Here is a 23,952-nt window from a genome sequence, read left to right as displayed (position 1 = left end):
TGGAAAAAATGAGTGCTCGGTTCTACTGGGTGGCAGATTTTGCCCTGACGAGCTTGCTTTAAAAGAGGGTGTATCGTTGAGCTGGACAGTAACACAGGTAGGAATTAAACTAGAAACCAACAATTTGGGAAGAAGGTGAAAAAATATAAATTGAGAAATCTGATTTGAGGGTGGATAGGAAAAAAGAAATCACTCTACACAGTGTATAAATGGGAGTAAAAAGCAGACAGAAATGTCTGGAAGAGAAAGGAGAAAAAAGAGAGGAAAGAAAACTGGTGATGATTACTCTGCATCATGGTGCAGATGGATTTATTCATATCACCTAGGTTTCTAGCACTGTGTTGCTTAACTTCTGTCTTTTTTGTAGCAGTGGTACTGGGAGGGATCATGAAGAATGGAAATCTGTAAGGCATCTGAAAAATAAGCTCAATCACGATTACAGAGTAGACAGAAACCAGAGTAAAGGGCACAATAAACTTCGGATTTATTAACTATATTTTTAGATGGAAAGAGAGAGGGTTTTTAATAGAGGAATAAAGATGTGTTTATATCAGAAAGGAGAGAGAATATATGGTATCATGGCAAAGGTGTCTCTTTTTCCCACTCCATGTGGTTAAAGTGATAAAAGAACTAGAAAAACCCCTCGTAGAAGCTGAGGAGTTTTCTTCAGTATACATACAGCTCATGTGCCAGAACTGATTCAGTGTAAAACAACCCCCCAAAAATCCCCAAACAAAAACCAACAACGAAAACCACTTAGGCTTTGCAAATTTCCCAAAGCTTTGTGACAGCTTGCAGTCTGAAGAGGGCTTAGAATGGTGATGGAAACAGCTGTGCGCTATTTGTTCTTCTCTCTATCTTCTGAGACATAAAAAGGATAAGTAGAGATAATTAAGTGCAATCCAGAAATCTGTGCTTTTTCGGTACTATTAGTATAAAATAATTTGTGGCCAAGTTTATCTAAGGTTAACTTCAGTGTGCAAGACTTACATTTTTATGTTTGTTTATGTTCCCACAAGCTAAAGAAAAATAACTGCTGTTGTTGGTTAGCTCATCTTAAATTTGGGGTGAATTTGTCTTTCAGTACATAAATATTATATATATCATATATATTAAATATATATATAATATATATTTATTATATATAAAAAGTATATATATAAATGCAGTTATATTTTCTGCAAAAAGTTTTGACTGACAGGTTGTGTTTGGTTTTTGTGGTATCTTTTTTAACAGGTAAAGTTCAGCTCTGTGTGTGTGTTTAGGAGTGGTTTTCAAAAAATTTGTCACATCCTTTAGTGACTAATATCTAAAAATATAATTTCATTCACAATAGATTACAAATAAATATTTTAAAATATCATTAAAACAAGTTGTAAATTCTTATATCAGAGTTTCAAAAAATGCAGCCATAGGAATTCTTGTCGCTTTGAGCTCCCTACTCAGTAATACTTTGAGTGGTGAATACTTTAAGGCAGAAGTGGCTTTGAAGCAAGTCTGATGACCTTTTTCAATTTTGTATGCTGTCAGGATTCTTTTAAGAAGTAAAGAGATAGAACTCCTTGAATTGGATTTCCTTCTTCAATTCAGAGTTGAACACACTTACAGGAGTCCTGTTGACTTCTTAACTACTCAGTCATAGAGTGTCATTAGGGTAGGTTGGGAAAATTGCTTTTCAGTTCTAAATCTATTTTGATGTTATTTCTGGAGGCATGCTACAACTAGACAATTTCAGATAAAGTCATACATTCAACTGTGATTTTTAGTAGAACTAGTGGTCCTTTCAAAGAGGAGTTGTCTTTGCTTTTTGAGTGTATTTTTCCTTAGATATCACATGCTGTGCTTTATGAGGAAGTTCTGTTTTACCATAATTTGTCCAGTCCCCTAAAAATACAGTTTTGATCTTCATACCACTCCTTACTATAGTAAATGTCCCATACAAGGTTTCCAGTTTGTCATATCTTGATGTTTAACAGTAAGCAGAGAGTATGGCAATACTGACCAAAGTAAACTCTTATCAATAATATTATTTTTATTTGTGTGTATATATGTGTAATTTAGTATTTTAAGGTAAGTCCTGAGTCCCTTGTAATTGGTTAAACTATGGTTTTTTACATACACCCAAAAGCATCAGTCTTTGTCTTCCCGTTTCAGTCTTCACGCAGAAGGTACGTCATCTGTATTTACGTCTTTGGCACGTGTCCAGGCTATGGAAGTGATGGATGTGTTCCGGGGGTGAGATAAAGGTGTTGAAAGATCCACAGAAAGGCAGAAGAAGTGGGTGAACTCAGAATGTCCAGAAAATGAAAAGCTCCCCCAGGAATGGACAAACAAAAGCTCTCTTCAGAAACTAATCATACTGAGGGCGCTCCGTCTGGACAGAATGACGTACGCTCTTGGGTATGAAATCTGAGGGTATGTCTTTCAGGGCAAGTGTGTGTGAGGGTGACTTGTATGTGTCAGTGCAGAGAAAACTCAGATCTTGAGGCAAGCAAATAACTTATAAAACTGGGTGATCAACCAGAATTTGAAATCAATGACTGTGGTCCTTCCCAGCCTGTTCTGCTGGTAAAGAGTTTATGAAGAGGTCGTGTGGTGAGACATGAGTCACAGCATATTTGGAGAGCTATGCTTGTGATTTCTTTTAGATTCTATATAGGTACCCTGAGGAGAGTGCTCATTAGTAAATGGAATATAGTAAGCTATGTTGTTAATAGTTAAAAATGTATTTCTCAGTGTTAGTTCTCATTATGGTATTAGGGCTGGTAGCTGACCCCACAGGATGACAATTTTTCAGGTCTCTCTTCTTTAAAATTCTGTGATACCAAGAAAGAGTCAGTTGTGGGTACTTACAAATCTTCTCCCAGCTGTTTTCCAGTTGTACTGATTTAATCTTTTGATCCCAAGTGATGATCTCATAGATGTGATGAAATGACTATTAGACCATCACTGTCAGCCACTCAAGTCTGAGAATGGTGCAGGCTTGAAGCCTGTATCAGGGAATGTTTTTAGAGTTTAACGCATGGTTTTTTGTATGTGTAGGAACTTTGTGGAGGAAAAGCTTGGCTGAAGATATAAGGAAAGCACAAGGATGGACTTAGCAAAATCCTATGAAGGGAGCAGTCCAGCCACTCCTGTGTTTTTCATTCTGTCTCCAGGAGCAGACCCACTTGAAGATATTGAGACACTAGGTAAGCCTCTTATTTGCTTCCGGTGCAAGGATCACTCAACTGTCCCCCCATTAAAGAAAGAAAAATTGAGCACAAAAGTGAAATGGAGCATGCAGGGCTAGAAATGTAGATAAATCGAGATACGGTTATACGCTTGTGTGTATGTGCCCGTACACCCATACGTGTATGGGTGTATTTTTACTAAACAGAACAAAGGTTTCTGGAATCATCTGTCACTATGATGGAGTATGCATTACTACGGGAAAGTTGGACATGGTTTATTTTCAGCAGAAGATTCAAGTTCTAAAGTTTCTTCCACCCCCACCATATTCGTGGTAAATGTGGTGGATGAAAATGTAAGGACATAAGCTACAGTATGAAGAAATTTTTAGACCGAGCATTCCTCTGCTTGGCATAATGCAGGTTTCCTTTGTACTGTTTTCTACCTTTTGACTAGATGAGGGCCAGAGGGCAATTTTCTCCATGCTCATGTAATCTTGTGCCCCCTGTGACTAAATAATGGTCATTATACAAACTATATTCAATTGTGTAGGGCTCTGTGGCTTTATACTTAGGATTACTATTCCCCACAGACAATAGTGAGAATACCAGGTTAATACAGCTGTGACCTCACTGTGCTCAATTTAAACTCAGGCCTCACAAGGTGAGAGGCTTGTGCATTTACCCACTGAACCAATCAGTTAAAAAACTGATGTGATATCTACCACATGTTGCTCCCTTTTTCATATGGGAATTGCTCTGTACCCCCTGTAAGAGTTTCTAAAGCTCAGTAACAATGCTGAGCATCTATCAAAATGTCAAAAGGTTCATTATCTTAAAACCAAGGGAACAGATTTCTGCAGGCTTTTTCTAATACCAGCAATAAGGCCACTGTTGAGAGCTCGCAATTTTGCTTGTTGAAATTGTAAGGGTTTAGTGAAGTGCTTCAGAAGAAGTAATATGCATTGCACAAGTGATAGTGAAATTAATGGGGGCATTATCATTCTTTTTCCTTTCTGCTCTGCTAATTTTCCTATCTCCTCCCCCTCTGTCACTCACCCTTCCCCAGTTATTTCTTCTACAGGCAAAAAGCTTGGGTTCACTGTAGACTCTGGAAGATTTTGTAGCATCTCTCTAGGACAAGGGCAGGAGATGGTTGCAGAGGAGGCACTTGAGAAGGCTGCCAGACATGGCCACTGGGTTCTTTTCCAAGTGAGTGTCAAACAGCCCCTCTAATGGGGACTATCTCCTCAGTTGGAGGGATGTTCCCAGAACCCAAACAAAACATGTGGTAGATTACAGAAAAAGTTTTAAACCACTAATAATCTTGTTCCTTTTGGCTTTTGCTTTTGATTGTAACAGGATAAACATCATATTAATAGAGGAGAAACAGGGGGGATAAAACAGAAAGCCTCTGGTGGGTAGGTAGGACTGCCCTCAGGCATACACTTCCCCCGCATAATTAAGAGCTCCTGTTCCCTTCAATGGACCATAATGGAGACTGTAATGAAATGGGTCTGACTCCCCCTTGGGAAGCTGTATAATTAGCCCTGGAATGCTGCTCTTCAGAGATAGCAGCTGCAGCTTTGGCCAGCATTGTATGGACTGAGAACCCACTCTGCAGCTGACAAAAAGATCAGTGCAATCCCCTGGCGAGCTGCAGTTCCCAGCCCAGTAGCAGAGTGGACAGGAGCATTGCAATTGTTAATGCTAATGAAAGAAGTTGCTTCCCTCCCACCATCTTATGCTAAATAGCCAATGGATATTTGTAACAACCCCTTTGCCCTGAAGCCAAACAAGAAATGCGTGTTCCAGATCTTGATATTAAGGAGGTCATGGCGATGGGGTGATTCGCTCCTCTTATGGTTTTAACCTCAGCAATGCTTGGCTGTCAACCAGGTTGCCTGCAACAAATGAAGAGGTAGGCTAGACTCAGTGCTGTCTGTCAGCTGAAATAAAATCACTGTGGGATTAGTGAGGGGCCTTGGTGTGCCAAGTGCTGTGCAAACATGCACAAACTGACCCCTTCATCGACAGTGAATCTGGAAGAATTCTTTAACCAGTTTTCGCACGAGTAAGCTAGTCATGCTAGTCTGAAAATAACCCTGCTTTTCCGCTAGTAAGTATAGAAATGGTGTTGTGAAGGAAAGAGCAGAGTTGGTTTTCAGGGGAATTTAGGAGTTCTCAGCTGCTCTGGGGACAGGGTGAGAAAATGGGAGATGGCAGAGGCCCTAAATCAGCAGTGTTGTGTGTCTGAAGCCACAGGGATAAATGGGGAACATCTGAGAGGCTTCTGGTGTTACAGACCTGCTCCATTTTCCAGCATGGCTTCTGAGGGAGGAAGGAGGTGATGATTTTGCTGTGAAGATTTTTGCTAGTGAAGGATTGGGGAAAGTCCGAAAGGAGACTACATAAAGATGTTGGACCAAATCCCAAATGGTACTAAGCTAGCTAGAGCTGTGGGATTTGGATGTACTCAGTGCTTCTCAAGCTTCAGTCTTCTGGGTTTTAGCCCTATATGTTTATGTTTTAAAAAAAATCCTGGAGCAAAAAGATGGAGTATTTTACTACGCATTTTGTTGGAGGTTAGGGGGTGTATAATTAGATATTAAAAAAAAAAAATGGGATTCTGACTGACCTGGGAAATACTTTAAAAATTACTTTAGCTTCAGATCTAGCAAAAACAGTTGGCACAGCAGTTGGTAAACTGGCAGAAGAAAGACTGACTTGATATTTTTTGGTAATGGGTTTAACTCTTCTGTCACTCTTAATTAATTTCTCAAACTCACACATCTGATATATTGAATGGTTATTTTGTTACTATATTAAGGTTTGAATCACTTCCACTTTGCAGTGGATGGATGTAGCCTATATGAAAATGCAGACACCACCAGGCTGCTATCATGTAATGTGATATGAAAGTCTCCCTCTCGTTCCATTCTCCTATTCCTTTTTCCACATGTCAAGAGACAATTTGGGAATATCCCCCGCAGCAGGTCTCATGATAAAGTGATGCAACAGCCAGAGCGTGACTGACACATCGTATTCCTTGGCTGGTGTACGGAGCTGTAATTCCTCTTGCGCTGCGCAGAGATGGAAGCCAGTGCAATCAGCAGGTTCTGGCACAGCAGTGAAGAGCCAGAGAGAAGCTGCATGGCTGAGCTGCAATTTGAGTTGAATGCTAGTCCTGTAACTAAAAAAAGTGGAGTGTGGGCTAACGGAGGGGTGAAAACAGCTGTAGCTCAGCCACATTTTAAACCTTTCTCTTGATATTCCCATATTTCAGCAGTAGGTGCTTTGGAGGCAAATACTTTTCCATTATAACTCACTTCTCTGATCTATTGGTGACTTTCCACTGTCTTCATATATTAAGAACCTTAAAAACTATTAGGTTCCAAAGTTGTATGAAACATATTTTTTAAGTAGCAGGAGAGCTGTAAGCATTTTTCTTTGTCTAGCACTTCTTCAGTCTTGCTCCTGGTATGCATTGGGCATGTTTTGTCTTAGGTCCCAGTTCTACAGGGAATTTAAGTAGAGTCCAGGTGTCTGCTGAGTTATGCTTATTTTCATATGTAATAACACCCATACCCCCAGATCACTTAACCCTAAGTTTATAATATTTTCCTTAGCTTCAGAATCAAGGCCTGAAACTTTAAAGGCTAATGGTGAAACCTCTGCTATTTCAACACATATGAAGAAATGGCAGTAGCTAAGAATCTTCGAGTTTATTCTTTGTGTTATCAATTAATTCAATAATAAAATGATGCTTTGAATTAAGTAACTTAACTATTTTCCATTATAAAGGCACAATACCAATGTCTTAAGGATAACAAATTTATTTGTTTTCTCACAGTAGCCATGTTGGCTGTTTTTCAACAGAGTATTCATCTCGTAGCCAAGTGGCTAGGAACCCTGGAAAAACTGCTTGAGCAATACAGTGAAGAAAGTCATCCTGATTTCCATGTCTTTATTAGTGCTGAACCAGCTCCAACCCCAGAAAAGCATATCATTCCTCAAGGAATACTAGAAAACTCAATTAAAATTACCAGTGAACCTCCTATAGGGATGCTGGCTGATTTACATGCCGCTTTCTACAGGTAAAAGCAAGATGTACCTTTTTTTTTTCATTTGTTTTAATTACTCCTTCCCCTGTGGGGAGAAGTGGTAACGTTGATGACCACTTTGTAGGAGACCAGAACTTTGGGATCTTTGTGCTTCCAAACTAACCTGACAGCTGCAGGGTGCCAGCCCTCTGTGCCCTGCTCTGCCTCCGTGTTTCTCATCAATGTTGGGCAAGAGGAAAGGTGTGACAATAATGCGTACATTTGTATTATTCGATATAGATATGCGTAGGTATGCTTAGAGAGATAGAAAGAAGTGCATTTATCACACCAGCTTTACCCAGTGGTGCAGTCTTATGAAAAAACCTTTCCATGCTCTGAAATCAGCACTCTTTCATTCAATGGTACTCACTAACTTTGCTCAGCTCGAAATTTGGTTTGACCATGTCCATTCTCCCACAGAGTGGATTTATGTACCCAGATGTTCAGGCAATGGCTCAGTGCCTTGTGTATGAATTCCTGTAGTTTGCATAAAGAAAGGAATTCATGAGCAAGGGTGACACGCTGTTTGTTGTTTTGTCTTTCACTCTTTCCCTGCATGACGTTCTGCGGAGCTGCTTGATGCGTGGGGAGAAGTAGTAAGAGAAAGATGATGTGAGAATGTGGAGGACAGGGGTGTCACTGGACGTGTGTAGCCTCCTTCCCTCCGGGTCCCTGGTTATCCCTGTCTGTTACTCTGAGGAACCTGTGGGAAGATCTTGAAGCTCGGTGCAAGTCAGCTTCCCTGCAGTGGTGAAAGCACTGGAGCAGCAAGCGTATTCATGTCAGCAAAGCAGACCATGATAAAGGCAACCATAACTGTACACTTAGCCTTCCAGCAATCTATTAACATGTATTTATTTAAGCACAGGACACATGAAGGCAGAGCTTGGATGTGAAAATGGTAAGAATTTCGTTTAAAGGGAACTCTGCTAACCAATGCCTAGAAAAAAAAGAGCCGTGCGCTAAAAGAGCTGTGTCAAAGCTACCTTGGCTACAAATGGATTGATTTTGATAGTGTGAGGTGATTTGGAAAAATACTCCTGAGAAAGGAAGAATGGCTGTGGTTTTGTAGCTAAACAGACAACAATTAATGCAGCAATTTTTTTCTTTTTTTTATAACTTATTATAATAATATTTTTAATGGAAAGCTGAAAAAGCTAGAAAAAGTTTTTAATAAAGGCAATTCATATGCATTGTTGTCCCACTTCAGGCTGTGTTCAGTTCAAGAAATATATATATATGTATGTATTTTAATTAGCTAATTTTTAAGCTTGATACTTTAGAAAACTCTCTTTTCTCCCCCATTATTTTGAGCCATGGGTGTTTGTGGCTTACTAAAAATTCCTGTCCAGACACTGTCTTTAATATGTTTCTGGTTAAGGTATTTTAATTTGAGCGGGGGTGGGGGGGGGTGGGGAGAAGTGTAATAAGAAAATCAAACTATGCCTAATCCAGGTGGAATATATTTCATGTTTTGTGCTTTTCTTCAGGATAGAAGCTTGTGTTGTATTTTTCATGGTTAAGCTCAGGATTCTCACTTAAGGAGGGGGCTTTGTCAGACATAAAATCCTTCACCTTTGCTCAGATTTTGCTACCCGTTGTTCAGTTCAGGATGACCTATTTCCTTTTGACAGCCAACAGTTTATCTCTCTGAAGTTCCTTCCACACATCTATGTTTTTATGAGTATCAAAAGTAATTTTATGTCAGTTACTTCTTAAACTAAAAGATAGGCTATAGAAAAATGTTAGAGAACTAAGAATGAATTTCTGCAAGTTTTCTAGGCAAATGACAAATAGTTTGTCTCAGTAATTTAAAAAACAGCTGACGCCCTGTGCGGAATCTCATCTTGCTGAGATTCTCTACTAACACTATAAACACAGGAGGCAACAAAAAAATAAAAATATTAAAATTCAATTTCAAACATGGCTTTTTGGGAAACTGTAAAATTTGAAGGAATAGTATGCTTTGTAATAAATGTTATACTGACAAATTTCCTACTTGGGATAAAGTCTATGGATGATTTATGCTAAGAAACTGTAGCAGTTATCTGAGTAATATAGAGTTCTAGTTAAAGTCTCTATTTTTATTGGTTTCAGTAGCACAACAGTTCTCCTTTCCTAAGGGACATTTGGAAATAAAAAGGTAACCACCAACAATTTTGCATCTGGGAATTACTGCAGAAAGTACTGCCTAGTAGACTCTGATCACTAAGAAACCTGTTTCTCACTCTCCTTCAAACTCCAGGCTTGCAAGTGCTCCCTTTCAGCAGCTGAGACAGGCACAGCTATCGATAACACTGCCGGCTGCTAACTCGATAAACGTATTCCTTTTTTCTTTGGCAGGATACCCTTGAACTGTGTACCAGAGAAGTGGAATTTAAAAGCATCCTTTTTTCTCTTGTGCTATTTTCACACTTGCATTGCTGGCAGACTGAAGTTTGGCCCTCAGGGCTGGAATGGAAGGTGCCCGTTCAGTGCTAGAGATCTCGCCATCTGCGTCACTGACCTCGGCAACAATTTAGAGACCCCTACAAAGGTAAGAAGTAGTGGTCAGGTAACCACACACCAAGGTCGTTTCAACTCAATCAGCTGTATATACTGAATGAGGGGGGACACAGTTCTTTCTCTGAAGCTGTTATTTAAGTAGCTGGCACGATAAAATGCTCTTACTGAATATGAAAATAAACCAGATCAAAGGTGGGGGGGGGCAGGGGTGTGGTGTGGTCTTTTTTCTGGCAGTGGATGCTTGAACTTTGTAATATAGGTCAAACCAGTTCCACATCACTAGCTAAGGGGGAAAAAAATGCCCTTCATTATGTTAACAAAAACAGTGGTTTACATGTGCATATATGCCAAATTCATTAGGCAGGTAATGAAGCATTTGCACAAATGTAATTACATACAGCAATTCTGACAGTTCATAACACTGCATTAATAATCACTACAATTAGTTCTGATGATGGAAGCAATTTACAGCACGTCACATGTATAAATAATGGTGCATTTCCTGCATGTGTCATTATTATGTATTAAGGATGCCACCTTGTTGTGACTTTCTCAGTAATGTTCCCCTTGAGTCAAAGTTAAGGGTAGATGAGTGATTTTATTTCTGAGCTACAGCATATTTCACACTTGTATAGTTTAAATACTCAGTTGAGGTTATTTGTGTAAGTTCTCTATATGAAATGCCTAAATAAAAGCAATAATTATTTATTACTGAGTGATATAGGATAGTACTGAATAGGTCGTCTCATTTAGTAATTTAAAGAAATTTAAGAGATACTTACAAAGAAAAAAAGAGAGGGAAATATCACCCCTTGATGATATGGTTTTCTCCATATCTCCCAACTTGTATTTACTCTTAGAAATTAATTCTTCTTTTTTCTTTTTACCCCTACTGACCTTTATTTAGCTAATAGGACATGAAACTGTTTTTCCTTTCTGTGGTACTTGGTGTCATAGTGAAATAATTGCTTAATTTTATAGTGATGATTTAATAATGCTTCCCATTTAGAAAACAAGTCTATAAAAACAGCTTATTCCAACCCTTAGTTTTCTTTGCTAATAAATCTTACTGCTTTAAGCTCTGTTTTTTTGAAACCACAATTCATAAGCTGAATAATTAATTTTGCTAATTAATGAGAGGGAGGATTATGATGGCAGGGAGGACTAGAAAGGTCTGTAACAGCAAGAATTATTTCTTCTCTCCTCTTGGTAATACTGCTTATTGGCCCTTCTCATTGTATTGGTTAGTGATTCCTTACCCTGTGGGTTTATAATCATTTTTTTAACATAGATACTGGAGAGAAAAAAGAGAAAATAGTTTTTTTAAAATGTGAATTTGTATGTATATATACATGTATATAACTTTGCGCGTGTGTGTGTACCTGTATATATATATGTATAAAAAAATCTCCCAATTGACTATCCTTTGGGGACAACTTTGTTTAAGACAACTAGGGATTGACTAGAAAGCATAAACTGGGAACGTTGAGCTAGCCCATCAGCTAGTGGACATTGCCCTAACTCCATCATCACTTGTACCAGTTTATGGTGCTTCCCTGTGAATATTTAAACATCTTGCATCTCAGTTTGACTTAATCCATTTTCCTTTTGCTAAGACAAACTCCACCACACTAACCTCTGATAGTTGAGGTCTCCTCAGGTGAAGTGCAGGACGCCTGATCCTGTCTCATTGTCCCGCTCTTCCCCTCTGCCTTCTGATCCCCATATGCATGTTCATGGAATTGTTGTTCGATGTTGTGAGGGGGATGTGGACTCCATCCTTTCCATATCCATCCACTGAGCAATGGCTCAGTGGTTTTTTGAGTACAACAGACCAGTTTTCTTTAGTGCAATGGCAATTATGCAAACCTGACAGCCCAAAATATTTCTAATGCAAACCCCTCTGTTTTCTCACACTAGCAAAAATGTCCCTTTTATGTCACAAGCTTTGATTATCCCACTGTAATCAGTGCCCCAGAAGTATGCAGCTGAATGAGCTTGTACTGAGTTAGAATATTGATATACTCTTCTAAAAGACAAAGGAAAAAGCCATTTCTTGAGATAAATGTATCTGAAATTAGAAAAACATTAAAAGTGTTTCTGTTGCCAGCAAAGAGAAAAGCAGGTTTATTCTAACTGCAGGAACGTTTCATTCTAAATCCAAGTTGTTGGCATTTTTCACAGGGATTCTCTCTTCAGGCTTCTCATCACCAGCATGCAGTGTTGCGTATTATATTCCAGTGGCCTTTTTTTTTTTTTCTTTTTTTTTTCATTCTCTTCAAACCAGTTTAAAAGAAAGATGGATTAGAGTTTCACGTATTCAAATTGAAATAAACTTCTAGCAAGCAGGCTGGAATAGCTGCAGCTCTTTTACTTGTTCTGTTCTGTCACATCACGCAATATTTAAAGCCTATAATTAAGTTTTTACTTGAACTATTGGGAGGCAAATACTGCCCCCAAGGTGGTAAAGGTTCCTGTCTGGGAAGGCTTCATCACAAACTGGCATATTTTGCAAACCAAAGGGTAGCAAAAAGAAGCTTCAAACTGTGGGAAGCCAAATAAAAGAGAAAGACAGTAGTTGCTTGAATAAAATGTGTTACCACTGTTAATCACATGCTATAACAGTGGCATTATGACTAGAGTTCTACAATAAACATAATGCTTACGTGATGTGGTAGTAATGGGATTAATATTAATTCAATTTTTACCAAAGTTCTTGAATACATCCCAAATTCAAATAATGTAGAATTTCAGTTAGTGAGTGTTTCCTAGTGAGGAGCTATAAAAGACTGCAATCAGATACAAGTTTTTTATTTTTCCTCTAAGAAAGGCACAGTAGGTTACCTTCCTATCACTCATGAAGATTATGTTTTTAAAGATCTGTATGGGAAAATACATGTGCTCGTTAATGAGTTATGTTCTCTTATATCATGCGGTGTTTTGAAAATGTACTTTTCTCTTAAAACCTTTTCATAAGGGGTAAGGTAGAAAACATGACATAAGGCTCAGATGATACAATTTTACACCGTTACTAAATTTTAGTCAGAAACTTGATATTTTTACTCAGATATTTATAGATGTCTCTCACTGGATTGAAATAAAAGAAATCTATGTCTCAATGTAGTGATTTGCTAAACAAAGAAAACCAGCAATGCGAATATATAACCATGAAGCTTTCTGAAAGGAAGTATTTGAATTTCTTTTGTTTCTCGTAATAGCATTTATTCTGAGCAGCTTTGGTTTGTCCCTTAGAAAGCTGACTTGTTTTATTCAGTGGTGCATTCTATTCCCTCGGGTAGGTTCCATAGGAAGACTTGCATTACCTCTTTGGTGAGATCACGTACGGTGGCCGCATCACTGATGCCTGGGACCGCAGGCTCTGCTGTTTATATCTGCAAGAATTCATCAGCCCACCTGTGGTAAGAACTTTCATATATGCCTAAAGCTCTTGAATGTGTTCAATCTAAGAGAAACTCATCTTTCAGAAGTGGAGCCTTGTGGAGAAGACCACAAGCTTTCTTGTCTATGTGGCCGCACCTGTAGCAAGGTCTTGTCTGGCTGTGGTGGAATAAATTCTCCAACTTGTAATGAGTACAATAATTCCTCATGAGCAGATTTTGTCTGCAAGGATTTGTGACTTGGCATATTGCTTGTTTAAATGCTTTTGCAAGCACCCTTACTTGGCAACTTGAATTCAGTGTTTTGTAACACTGCTTGTATAGCCAGCTTAATGACATTAGGGGATAGTACACAGAGGTTTCCATTTTCCTAATAAAACTATTCTTTCCTAAGGTGCTGCTATTTAGAAAGGTCTGGGTCAGCATAGGAAAGTATCTTTTATGGAACTGCACTTTAACCAACTTAACTTGATAGACTCACCAGTTACAGTAGTCCACAATGGCACTAGCCTCAAAACTTACATTTACTGTTTGTATGTTTTCTTCCTCAGAAAAGTAATAGAATGGAAATGTTATGCATTTCCTTACATTTTCCTGTTTCCAAAATAGGGCAAATGGTTTGTAAGACTGTTTCTCATTTTCCACAACCCTCTCACATATCTGTTTTTGTAGCTTTGTCAGATTATCACCAGCTGATATATACTGAATTATTCTAATTTCACTATTGAGTTTTGGTCCTAGACAGCAGTGTATGTATGTGGAGCATCCATGAGTCCAAGGTGCTAGATTGCCAAAGTTGCTTCTAATCATAAACAAATGTTAGAATTTTTGAGGATACAAAAATAAAATGTTGCTTTAACTTTAGTTCTAAAAAGTCTCGCATGGTAACCACTTTAATCTATATTCATATACATGCATTTATATAAAATGTGTGTGTATATATAGGGGGTGTGTGTATATATATATAAAAATAAAAAAAACCCAACTGGCTGCTGCTTCTAAGCTGCTGAACTAGTCACTTCAGAGAACTGGTTGTACACAGTTTGCTAAAAACAGCCAAGAGATTTTTCAAGTGCCCTTTCCAGACTTGTTATTTTTCATTGTCCAAAGGTAAAAAGCTTATTTGGGAGAAAAAAAAAAAAAGAAAATTAGCATGTTACTTGTAAGCAGGCCATTTGCGGAGCCTGGCTAACTTGGGGAAGGTGCACTTTTCACCCTTGGCGATGCGGCTGAAGCCTGCCCTTTCGGTTGTGAGCGAGATGAGCTTGCTGGTGTCTCCTCGGTCCCTAACGAGTGGGTTTCCATATGTCAAAGAGCCACACTCAGATGAAGGCAATTGGAAGTAACTGCTCAGAAGAAGATGCCCAAGAGTAAGTTGCCATGGAGATGGAAAGGCTAAACACCACTGTACTCCTGACCTCGGCAGATGCTGATTTCTCCAAATGACAGCTGAGGTCGCAGGGGCATGGTGGGAAGCTCATCCTGCCGGCTCTGGCTCTGCCTCTAGCCTATGGATAAGTAAAGAATTACTGCTTCCAGTTTAGGCAGTCCATTAACCTTCACAAGCCTGAACTTTCATTCAAATAATTGTAAAATAAGTATAGGTGGTGAAACCTGAGCAGAATCACTGCTATTTGTATGGCCTTTGGAAAGTTTAGGGACCCAACCCCGAGCGTGGATCCACTAGTATTTTAAACAGTGAGATATCTTTCCGAGCTTTTTGCCGTAATTGGAAAATGTTAGAGCCCCGAATTACCAGCAAAACCAGAGAATCAGTCATTGACTGGCAGCCAAATGAATGCAAACAGGATGGCAATGCCTTTCATCAGTGCTGGTGCTTTGTGTTCACTGGGGAGATTACCTTCTCTTTTACCTGTTTGCGTTACTGATGAGTTATTTTAGCTATAAATTCATTCCATGAGGTGCGTTAGAATAAACCACTATAGGTCAGCTTTCCTATACCTCACCTGGGATCTATTGTAAGGACAGAAGGACGGTGAGTTCGCACTATGAAGACCCGTAACCTGCAGCCTCCCTCTGTGCGCATGACTCTCAGGAATACAGTAAAACCCCATTTAAGTGCCAGCAGAGAGACTGGTAAGTACAGATGGTCTGACAGAATTGATCTTCCACTCGAGATGAATAACAGGGCTTTTTTCAAAACCTCCGCACTACTTCAAAGTGGCGTCTTAAGACATAGCTTATTGTGGGTGAGGTTAGTGGTGCAGGTTCAGGCGCAGGTAAATGGCTGGTTGCAGAACCAAAATGACTTCAGAAATAAGTGCTTACTGGTGTTATTGTAAGCAGCAGCTTGTTGTTGACTGTTGTAAATGCCAAAAGCTGTTAAATTTTATTGTTATTTTGTGGAGTGGACCCTGCATTAGGAAGAAATAGCTCCTGTGAAAAGTACCACTTAGAGCCAGAAATATTTTTCAGCAAAACCAACTTGCAAGTCTGGTTTAAATCCCAGACAGCCTCATGACAACAAGTTCAGAGTAACTCTTTGAATCCAGTGAAGTCCTTACAGCACAGGAGCTGGGGGAGCCTGGAAAATAAAGGTGATTGCTACAGCTTTTATTCTGTCCTATCATGAGTAGGAGGGCAGCCCACTGAGAGTACATCTCACCAAAGCCCTCTGTCTACCTACTTAATTCTTGACTTGCTCCACAGTCCTCAGTCTTACCTTTAACATGCTGACAGGGGTAGGGCCTGCCTGTTCTATAGGAACGGTGCAGTTAATAGTATTCAGTTCAATACTGAGCTGATTGAGACCTTAACTTTTTCTGCTGTGAAAATTATTGCCACTGTCTCTCTCATTGAGGCCAAAGCAGCAGTACAAAACCCCATGCAAGATTCCTACATTTTGAGAGATGTAGTGGAATAGCTTGTTTTTCCTTTCTGTTCCAGCTCCTAGGTGTTAACAGCCAGGCAGAAGAGAAAGGAAGGGACATCAACACACAAAGAAATGTCCTAACTGGCAACCATTTCTGTGGAAAGTGGAATGGGATCACTGTTTCTGACAAGCTAAGATTGCTCGTATACTGACATGTGCTATCCCATTTCCACACCCCACTTACCCGTCTCTCCCTGTGACCTCTTTAAGGTTATTATGACCGCAGTGTGTTTGTGCAAACCCCCTAAATAATGACACACTAAATAGAATTAACGTTGTGGCTCATGTATTAGGGTGCGGGTTCAGGTGACTTGAGGCTCCAGTCCTGCCTCTCCCACAGGTGTCCTGTGTGATTCTGTCCTGTGTATCTCAGACTTTCATCTGCAAAATGGCATAATAATCTTTGCTTGTCTGCTGAGGGGATGCAGAAATTCAGTACTTAAAATACACTCGCCTCAGTAGTGACAGTCCTTAAAATAAACTCAGAGCATCCTCATGAAGGAAGCAGCAACAGTATTTCAATACTGCAGAAAATGGGAATGTCAGAAAAGTGTGCAAGTAGTAACTGTGCTAAAAATAGTTTGGTAACCCTGTACCACTGTATCAGAACTTATAGATGTCATATTCATAGACTCCAGACAAATTTCTGAAACTTTGTAGATGCAGAAGAATATTTCGAGAACTGATGACAGCATTATCAATAACATTATTGATTCTTTTACTGAAGCTTAAAGGGCGCCAGGTTTCTTGGCCCCACCAAATTTGGATTATGCTGGATACCATAAATACATAGATGAAATGCTTCCATCTGAAAGCCCTGTACTATATGGACTGCATCCCAATGCTGAGATGGGATACTTGACAACAACGTCAGATAATCTCTTTAAAACTCTTTTGGAAATGCAACCCATGAATTCATTCATAGAAGAGGGATCAGGCCAGTCTGCAGAGGAAAAGGTAAAGTTCTTCATCTGGTGCATAGTCAGTGCTGTTAATAACATGTGGAGCACACATCTGACTGTGTTATTTCAGCAAGAGACTTCATTTCTAGGAAAAAAAAAGATGCATCAAATTAGCAAAGATCAGCTGAGTGTTAATAGCAGTGATGGTAATGTGCTAGCCTGTGCAATGTAATGCACTAGGGAGGAATTTGGACCAGAAGAACATCTAACCTGTTACGCAGACCATTTCTTTTTCACCTTTGAATTTAATGTGGGGTAGGAAACAAGGTATGAATCTTTGTGTGCTTTTATAAACAAGTTCAGCAACACTAACTTAAAAAAGTTGCAGTTGGTTGAGCTGGTGAGTCTAGTCTTCACCCCTGTGCTTTGTTCCCATCTCCTGCATGATAAATCCCCTTTGGGTAGCTTCCCTGCTCCTTCCCGCTTGTGCCTAGCATACAAAGTCCCTCCCAGCCCGCAGTCCTGGCTTCCTTCTGCCACATTCACAGCACAGCCTAGCAGTGATGTGTAAGGTCTCCACGCCAGAAGAGCAGCCCAAGCACAGTGCTCTCCCACCGCTCCCCTCCCTGGGCCCTTGATCTGAGCAGGAGCCACGTGCCTGCTCCAAGAGACTTCCCTTGCAAGCAGTGGCTGAGGAGGTTTTCAGGGCTTATTTAGATTTCTGGTAGTCTGAAGAGGTGAAATCTGGGCAAGGAGTCTGTCTGACCACCTCTTAGCCTCAGCACCTGTCTTGTACCAAATCTGGAGTTTAGCAGAACAATAACATTAATACCTGTAAGCTATCACATGCTGGGCTGAAGGGACCAACCCTAATACAACGATAAGCTTTGTCACTTAATATGTAGTTAACTGGGGCACTCTAGTTCTGTTCATAGTCAAGACATTTCAGACACCCAGGTATCTTAGTACAGCCAAACTGATTCCAGAAAAAGGTAAAAGACTGGGTTTTAAGCATGGAACAGCACTGGTGCTGTGCTTAATAGATTAAATGAATAAAGGATGAGTAGCAAAGGAAAATGTAATCAGAAATCTCAGCTAGTTCTGTTATCCGACCCTGCTGTCTTCTGCACCTTCCTTTCTGAGTGTAGACCTGAGAAACTATGTCCAGGTTCCCCAAAACCTGGCATATCATGAGACTGAGCCTTCAGCTTCTCATCCTTACCAGAGTTAATTAATTTCCCCCATGACTGCCACTCTTGTTCTGCAACTCTCCATCCCTTTCTTTACTCCCTTCTTTTCCTCTGGGCACTCTTTTTTTTTTTTTCTTTTATCACCATCAGATCATGGAGATTTTGCAGGAGGGAATGTGACGTCTCTGCATGCAAGTAGCCAAACAACACTTCATTTCCCGGGGGGAGCTTGTGCTTTTCACGTTTGGTTCCCATCCACTTTAGGGAGCGTGGACAATTATATATGGCATTCATCATTAATTCTGCCAAAGCTAGGGCTGAAATGGAGACTGAGCTGTATTAATGTTGTGGTTTGTATTGGCTTTGTGTGGCAAGGTTTTGGTAGCGGGGGGGGTTACAGGGGTGGTTTCTGTAAGAAGCTGCTGGAAGCTTCCCCTGTGTTCGAGAGAGCCCATACCAGCCGGCTCTAAGACAGACCTGCCGCCGGCCAAGGCCGAGCCAATCAGCGGTAGTGGTAACGCCTCTGTGATAACATTTTTAAGAAGGAAAAAAAGTTGGGACAGAGGGTAATCGGCAGCCGGAGAGAGGAGTGAGAACATGTAAGAGAAACAACCCTGCGGACACCAAGGTCAGTGAAGAAGGAGGGGGAGGAGATGCTCCAGGGGCCGGAGCAGAGATTCCCCTGCAGCCTGTGGGGAAGACCATGGTGAGGCAGGCTGTCCCCCTGCAGTCCATGGAGGTCCATGGTGGAGCAGATATCCACCTGCAGCCCGTGGAGGACCCCACGCCAGAGCAGGTGGGTTCCCGAAGGAGGCTGTGACCCCGTGGGAACCCCACGCTGGAGCAGGCTCCTGGCAGGACCTGCGGATCTGTGGAGAGAGGAGCCCACGGAGCAGGTTTTCTGGCAGGACTTGTGACCCCGTGGGGGCCCACGCCGGAGCAGTCTGTGCCTGAAGGACTGCACACTGTGGAAAGGACCCATGCTGGAGCAGTTCGTGAAGAACTGCAGCCTGTGGGAAGGACGCACATTGGAAAAGTTCGTGGAGGACTGTCTCCTGTGGGTGGGACCCCACGCTGGAGCAGGGGAAGAGTGTGATGAGTCCTCCCCCTGAGGAGGATGAAGTGGCAGAAAATAACGTGTGATGAACTGACTGTAAACCCCATCCCTGTCCCCCTGTGCCGCTGGGGGGTTGGTAGAGAATCCGGGAGTGAAGTTGTGCCCGGGAAGAAGGGAGGGGTGGAGGGAAGGTGTTCTGAGATTTGGTTTTATTTCTCATTACCCTACTCTGGTTGATTTGTAATAAATTGAGTTAATTTTCCCCAAGTTGAGTCTGTTTTGCCCATGACGGTAATTGGTGAGTGATCTCTCCTGTCCTTGTCTCGACCCACAAGCTCTTTGTTATATTTTCTCTCCCCGTCCAGCTGAGAAGGAGGGGGAGTGATAGAACGGCTCTGGTGGGCACCTGGCGTCCAGCCAGGGTTAACCCATCACATGGTTTCAGTTCCTGCTCATTTAGTACTGTTATGAATTGTTCTTCATTTATGTTCTGTCTCAGTTCCAGAGCAGGCCTGCGGGGAGGGAGAGAGGCTCTTTTCGGGGGTGAGACGTGTGTGCCTGTGCTATATTTTACCTAATGCCCGAGACAGTGAGGACTGTGGGTGGTGGAGAGGGCAATGGAAGGTATAGGTACTACAGAAATACAAACTACTAATAACGTTTGATTAAAAACCAAGGCAATCTCAGGGTACATCCTTGTAACAGCAGTCTTCCCAAGCCCAGGGGCGATTCATTGCTGGGCTTTGGGGGTCAATGTTACTTGAAAACGTAAAGCTAAATAGAAGCTGCTACGTGTTAACTGGTTTGCAGTCATTTCTCTCAATACTGTTGCCAAAGACACAACAAAGGTGGGGGAGCATCTCTGGTTTTAATCTGCCTAAGAAAATGCAATGTTTGCGCTCTCCTGGAGAAGAAATCAGACTTGAAAGTAGAAGAGTCAAAAAGAGTTGATTGCAGTGATTTCTAATGGCTCTGCTTGTATTGACCTGGACAGATGAAGAATGTCCTGGATGATATTCTGGAGGTGCTTCCCAAGGAGTTTAACATGGCAGAAATCATGCAGAACACTACTGCCTGGAGCCCCTATGCCCTTGTTTGCCCTCAAAAGTGTGAAAGCATGAACCTCCTCCTTTCAGAGATCCATAGGGCTCTTAGATAGCTGAACCTCGGTCTGAAGGCAAGTGACTTTTTTATTAACAAACAGTACTGTTGCTCTTCTATGTATTTGGGGGCTTTTTGTTCCTTTTTTGGAAATGAAAGAATAGCTATTCTTTATGATGCCAGTATGCTTTTCATTTTTCTCCAAACAAAGGGGGAGTTGATGTTCTCTCCTCACATGCAAGTGCTGCAATCCACACTCTTCTATGATGCTGTGCCAGACACATGGACTAGACTAGCCTATCTATTCACATACAGCTTTGCCCACTGGCAAGTACCCCACAGTAACAGGGTTTAGCTACTATGCACAGAGCTATCGTAGTGATCTAAAACCAGCAGCTTTGTTCCATTTTTTTTTTTGTCCAAAATTTGTCTTAATCCAAGTCAGTTTTACTTTGAAGCGAGTTTTGCAGAAATGCTAAGCACTTTGCTAAAGTGAGGGCTCCGTCACCTCCCTTTGTCACAAGTGCTAGGGGTGTTCAGCATCTTGCAGGATTCCTTTTCCCCTACCCTGCCACCAGCAATATCCACTTGCAGGTGGCTAGATATGGATAAAATAGGCAGATTTTGGAAATTCCTCTGATATCTCATGGCAATGTATGCTGCAGTATGCCATTATTCAGAGTCTCTCTGTCAGACTGTGTTGTACTCGGGATTTTTACTTTGCTCTGGCTTATTGGAAGTTTAAATGCAGCACTGAAGATGGCATCAGACAATTTGCATTTAAGCAGCCATTGACTGTTGTTACCAATTTTTGGCAGTTTCTGAAGGTGCGCTAACATGACTAATGGTAATGTTCAGGTTTCTCCCCAAGACAAGAAGTTTTAGAGGATTGAGCATACTCACATTCTCTGTTGAGAGCAACCTGTCTCATGCTGATCACCTTCTACAATTGATTTTGGACATACCTACATCAGGAAAAGAACAAATTCCGCTAAACCCATGACCTTATACTTATATAAGGATATACTTTCTGGTTACTTCAGCCATGTACTTTCTCTATAGACAAAAGGACTCTTACACTTGAAGTCTGCAATTTAGTTTGTCTAAAAAAGTAGTACATACATATTAAGGCAGAAGCTGTTGCTGCTTCTCTTTTAGGGTTACTGATCTTCTCATGTGGTATGGAGAACTTGACATCTGGACAGGGGACCTTGTGCTGCCAGCAGTGGTGTGGCTCTCTGGCTTGTTCAATCCTCGGTCCTTTCTGACACGTAAGCAGTGATGGTTGTAGGGAACCGGGCATATGGTTTCGCTGCCAGACATTTATTTTTTACCATAGGTATTAGCTATGTTTGTGATGCTGTTTGGAGAGTTAAGCACAGTTTAAATAAAAAGATAAAAATCAGCCAAATATTGGAACAACCATCTCCTGAAAGCAGGGGGAACCATCCAAACTCATCTTCAGTCTATTCAGAAGTGTGAAGACAAAGCAGCTAAGGAAATAAATAAAAGCTTGAATTTCCTAGTTTAAAAAAGGTTAAGAATGCAAGTTTTCCTACTCTTATTATTTAACCAATTCAGCGTGTGTGTCATGGTACCATTCTGGTTTATTCCTGGTAACATAGTTACCAGGCTAAGTAGAAAAAATAACTCAATCTCCCTGTCCTCTTTGTGTAGTTGTTGCCACAGTAGGGGATGAACAATCTTCAGCAGTGTATTGATGTTGTACTTCTTGCCATGATCACAGCACATATGCATTTATTTATTCTGAAGACCACAGTGAAGCCACATGAGAGCCCGGTAACAGTGTATATCTCAAATTCTGCATGGCCACCAATGGCACTGAGATAATCCTTCGCTAGCCTAGCAGAAAGGTGGCCAGGAGCTCCTCACAGGACACTTTGGCTGGGCTGCCATCATTCCCTGGAGGAGATGGGCAGTGGGAGCCTGGGGGGCGTTTGCAGCCCAGACACCGAGGCCCCTCTCGCTGTACTTGGAAGCAGAAGGGGATGGCAGCCCGAGGGCTGGCAGGCAGCTCCTCTTCTCTCTGCTGCTCAAGTCGAGGTCCCCAACTGGTGCTCATTTTGTGCCACAGGCATAGAGAAACCCCACTCTATTTTTCACTCCTTTTACTGCCTCTCTCCAAGCTTTCTCTTCTGGGCACTTGTTCCTATCAAGGGCTGGGGGGATGTAAGGACCACGCAGGCTAGAACAGATGTTAGCACAGGCTTGTTCCAAAGGGGGACTCGGCTGGAGAGAAGCGGTGTCTCTGAGTGCAGACAGCTATGCAGTCTTGCTCCCCTCCTGGGGAGGGGAGGGGGTTGGTTTGGTCTGTACTGTGCAGAACGTTTTGTTTCCAAACAATTGCATTCATGCAGCTTTTTTGCCTTACTTCAAATAATGGCCAAAGGAAAAAAAACAAAACAAAACAAACCCAAGTCAGTCTCAGGCTTGAGCACAACTGGCCCAAGAGGGGCACGTTAACAGTTCTGACCTTGAAATTACTGTCTGGATATTGAAAGTATTATTTTTTAAAACTGTAATGCAGAGCATGGCATGCAAGAACAACTGGTCTTTGGATAAGGTGTGCTTGACTGCAGATGTTACCAAAAAGACCAAAGAAGATTATGGCCACCCACCATGGAAAGGAGCCTGTATCTGTGGACTTTTCATGCAAGGTAGGATATAAACTTACAATTGCTTGATCTCAGTAACCTAGTTCAGGGACTCTAGCTTCCTTCATTACGTAGATAAGTTCCCTCAGGGGGTTGGACTAAAATGTTGTGATCCTATGAACAGCACCGCAGAAGTTTAGGAATGGGGGGTGGATTGTTGGTGTTGGTCCACTGTGACTTTAAATTTCACACCAGCTTGGTGTCCTCAGCACTGACTATACTTCATGCATTTAAATAACTGTTAATGGAGTCTGAACAAGGTCTGCGTTGTAGTAAAGCAGAAGCTCTAATCTAGTTCAGGTTCACGAGCTTAAAGACTATTCCAGAGACACTAAATTTCACCCCACTACTGATCACCTGCTGCAGAATAGGGTTAGTAGTTACCAGGTGTTGGTAACCTTGATCAAGCCATCTACACAGTTGCAGTTAAAAAAACAACCAACCAAACAAAAAAAAACCACAGAAAAAGCTATTTTCAAACTCATCTTTCTCCTGTTTTTTCTTCCACCTTGGCAGAAAGTTGTCAGTTCTAAATAAACAGATCTAAAGAGCTCTGAATTTTTCATTTGCTAGGCCATAGTAGTTACAGGCCGTTGAGGGGACATACCAAGAAGCAACAAAATACTTGAAAATCCTTATATTAGCATGAGGTATAATGACACACCTACCTAAAAGTGGGTGATGTATAAGTATGACAAGAGTAGATTTTTCATCTGGGTTTCCAAGCAGTCAATTATTGCAGTAGCTGTAATATGGTTGTAGGCTGTCCCTGAATGGAAATCATGTTCATCTTTTGAGCTGCAATCCCTCTTTTAACAACTTTCAGAGGATAAACTGTACCTTGCGCTTTTGGAATTGTATTTTCCTGAGACTGAAGCATCTAGTTTAGCAATGACAATTAAAGCCCACAGTCAAAATGAGTTTTTAGTTTTAACTTAGAAAGGCTGTCAACTAAGTT

The 23,952-nt window shown here is 41.1% G+C and overlaps 1 protein-coding gene across 1 annotated transcript in view; it reads left to right on the top strand.

The window, feature by feature from the left end:
* The window catches only part of DNAH11 (dynein axonemal heavy chain 11), a 167,752-nt gene that overhangs the window by 142,028 nt on the left and 1,772 nt on the right, over window positions 1–23,952 (top strand). The window contains 15 exon segments of the mRNA XM_052779465.1: window positions 1,531–1,654; window positions 2,207–2,400; window positions 3,043–3,191; window positions 4,255–4,382; window positions 7,050–7,267; window positions 8,764–8,779; window positions 9,617–9,670; window positions 9,672–9,809; window positions 13,078–13,194; window positions 15,517–15,539; window positions 16,804–17,026; window positions 20,213–20,395; window positions 20,531–20,646; window positions 21,478–21,590; window positions 22,842–22,997. Of these exon segments, the coding sequence (XP_052635425.1) occupies window positions 1,531–1,654; window positions 2,207–2,400; window positions 3,043–3,191; window positions 4,255–4,382; window positions 7,050–7,267; window positions 8,764–8,779; window positions 9,617–9,670; window positions 9,672–9,809; window positions 13,078–13,194; window positions 15,517–15,539; window positions 16,804–17,026; window positions 20,213–20,395; window positions 20,531–20,646; window positions 21,478–21,590; window positions 22,842–22,997 (1,952 nt within the window).

The sequence above is a fragment of the Harpia harpyja genome, chromosome 1 (genome assembly GCF_026419915.1).
Source record: "Harpia harpyja isolate bHarHar1 chromosome 1, bHarHar1 primary haplotype, whole genome shotgun sequence".
Lineage (NCBI taxonomy): Eukaryota > Metazoa > Chordata > Aves > Accipitriformes > Accipitridae > Harpia > Harpia harpyja.
Note: the sequence above shows the minus strand (reverse complement) of the source record. Positions and strands in the feature narration are given on the sequence as shown.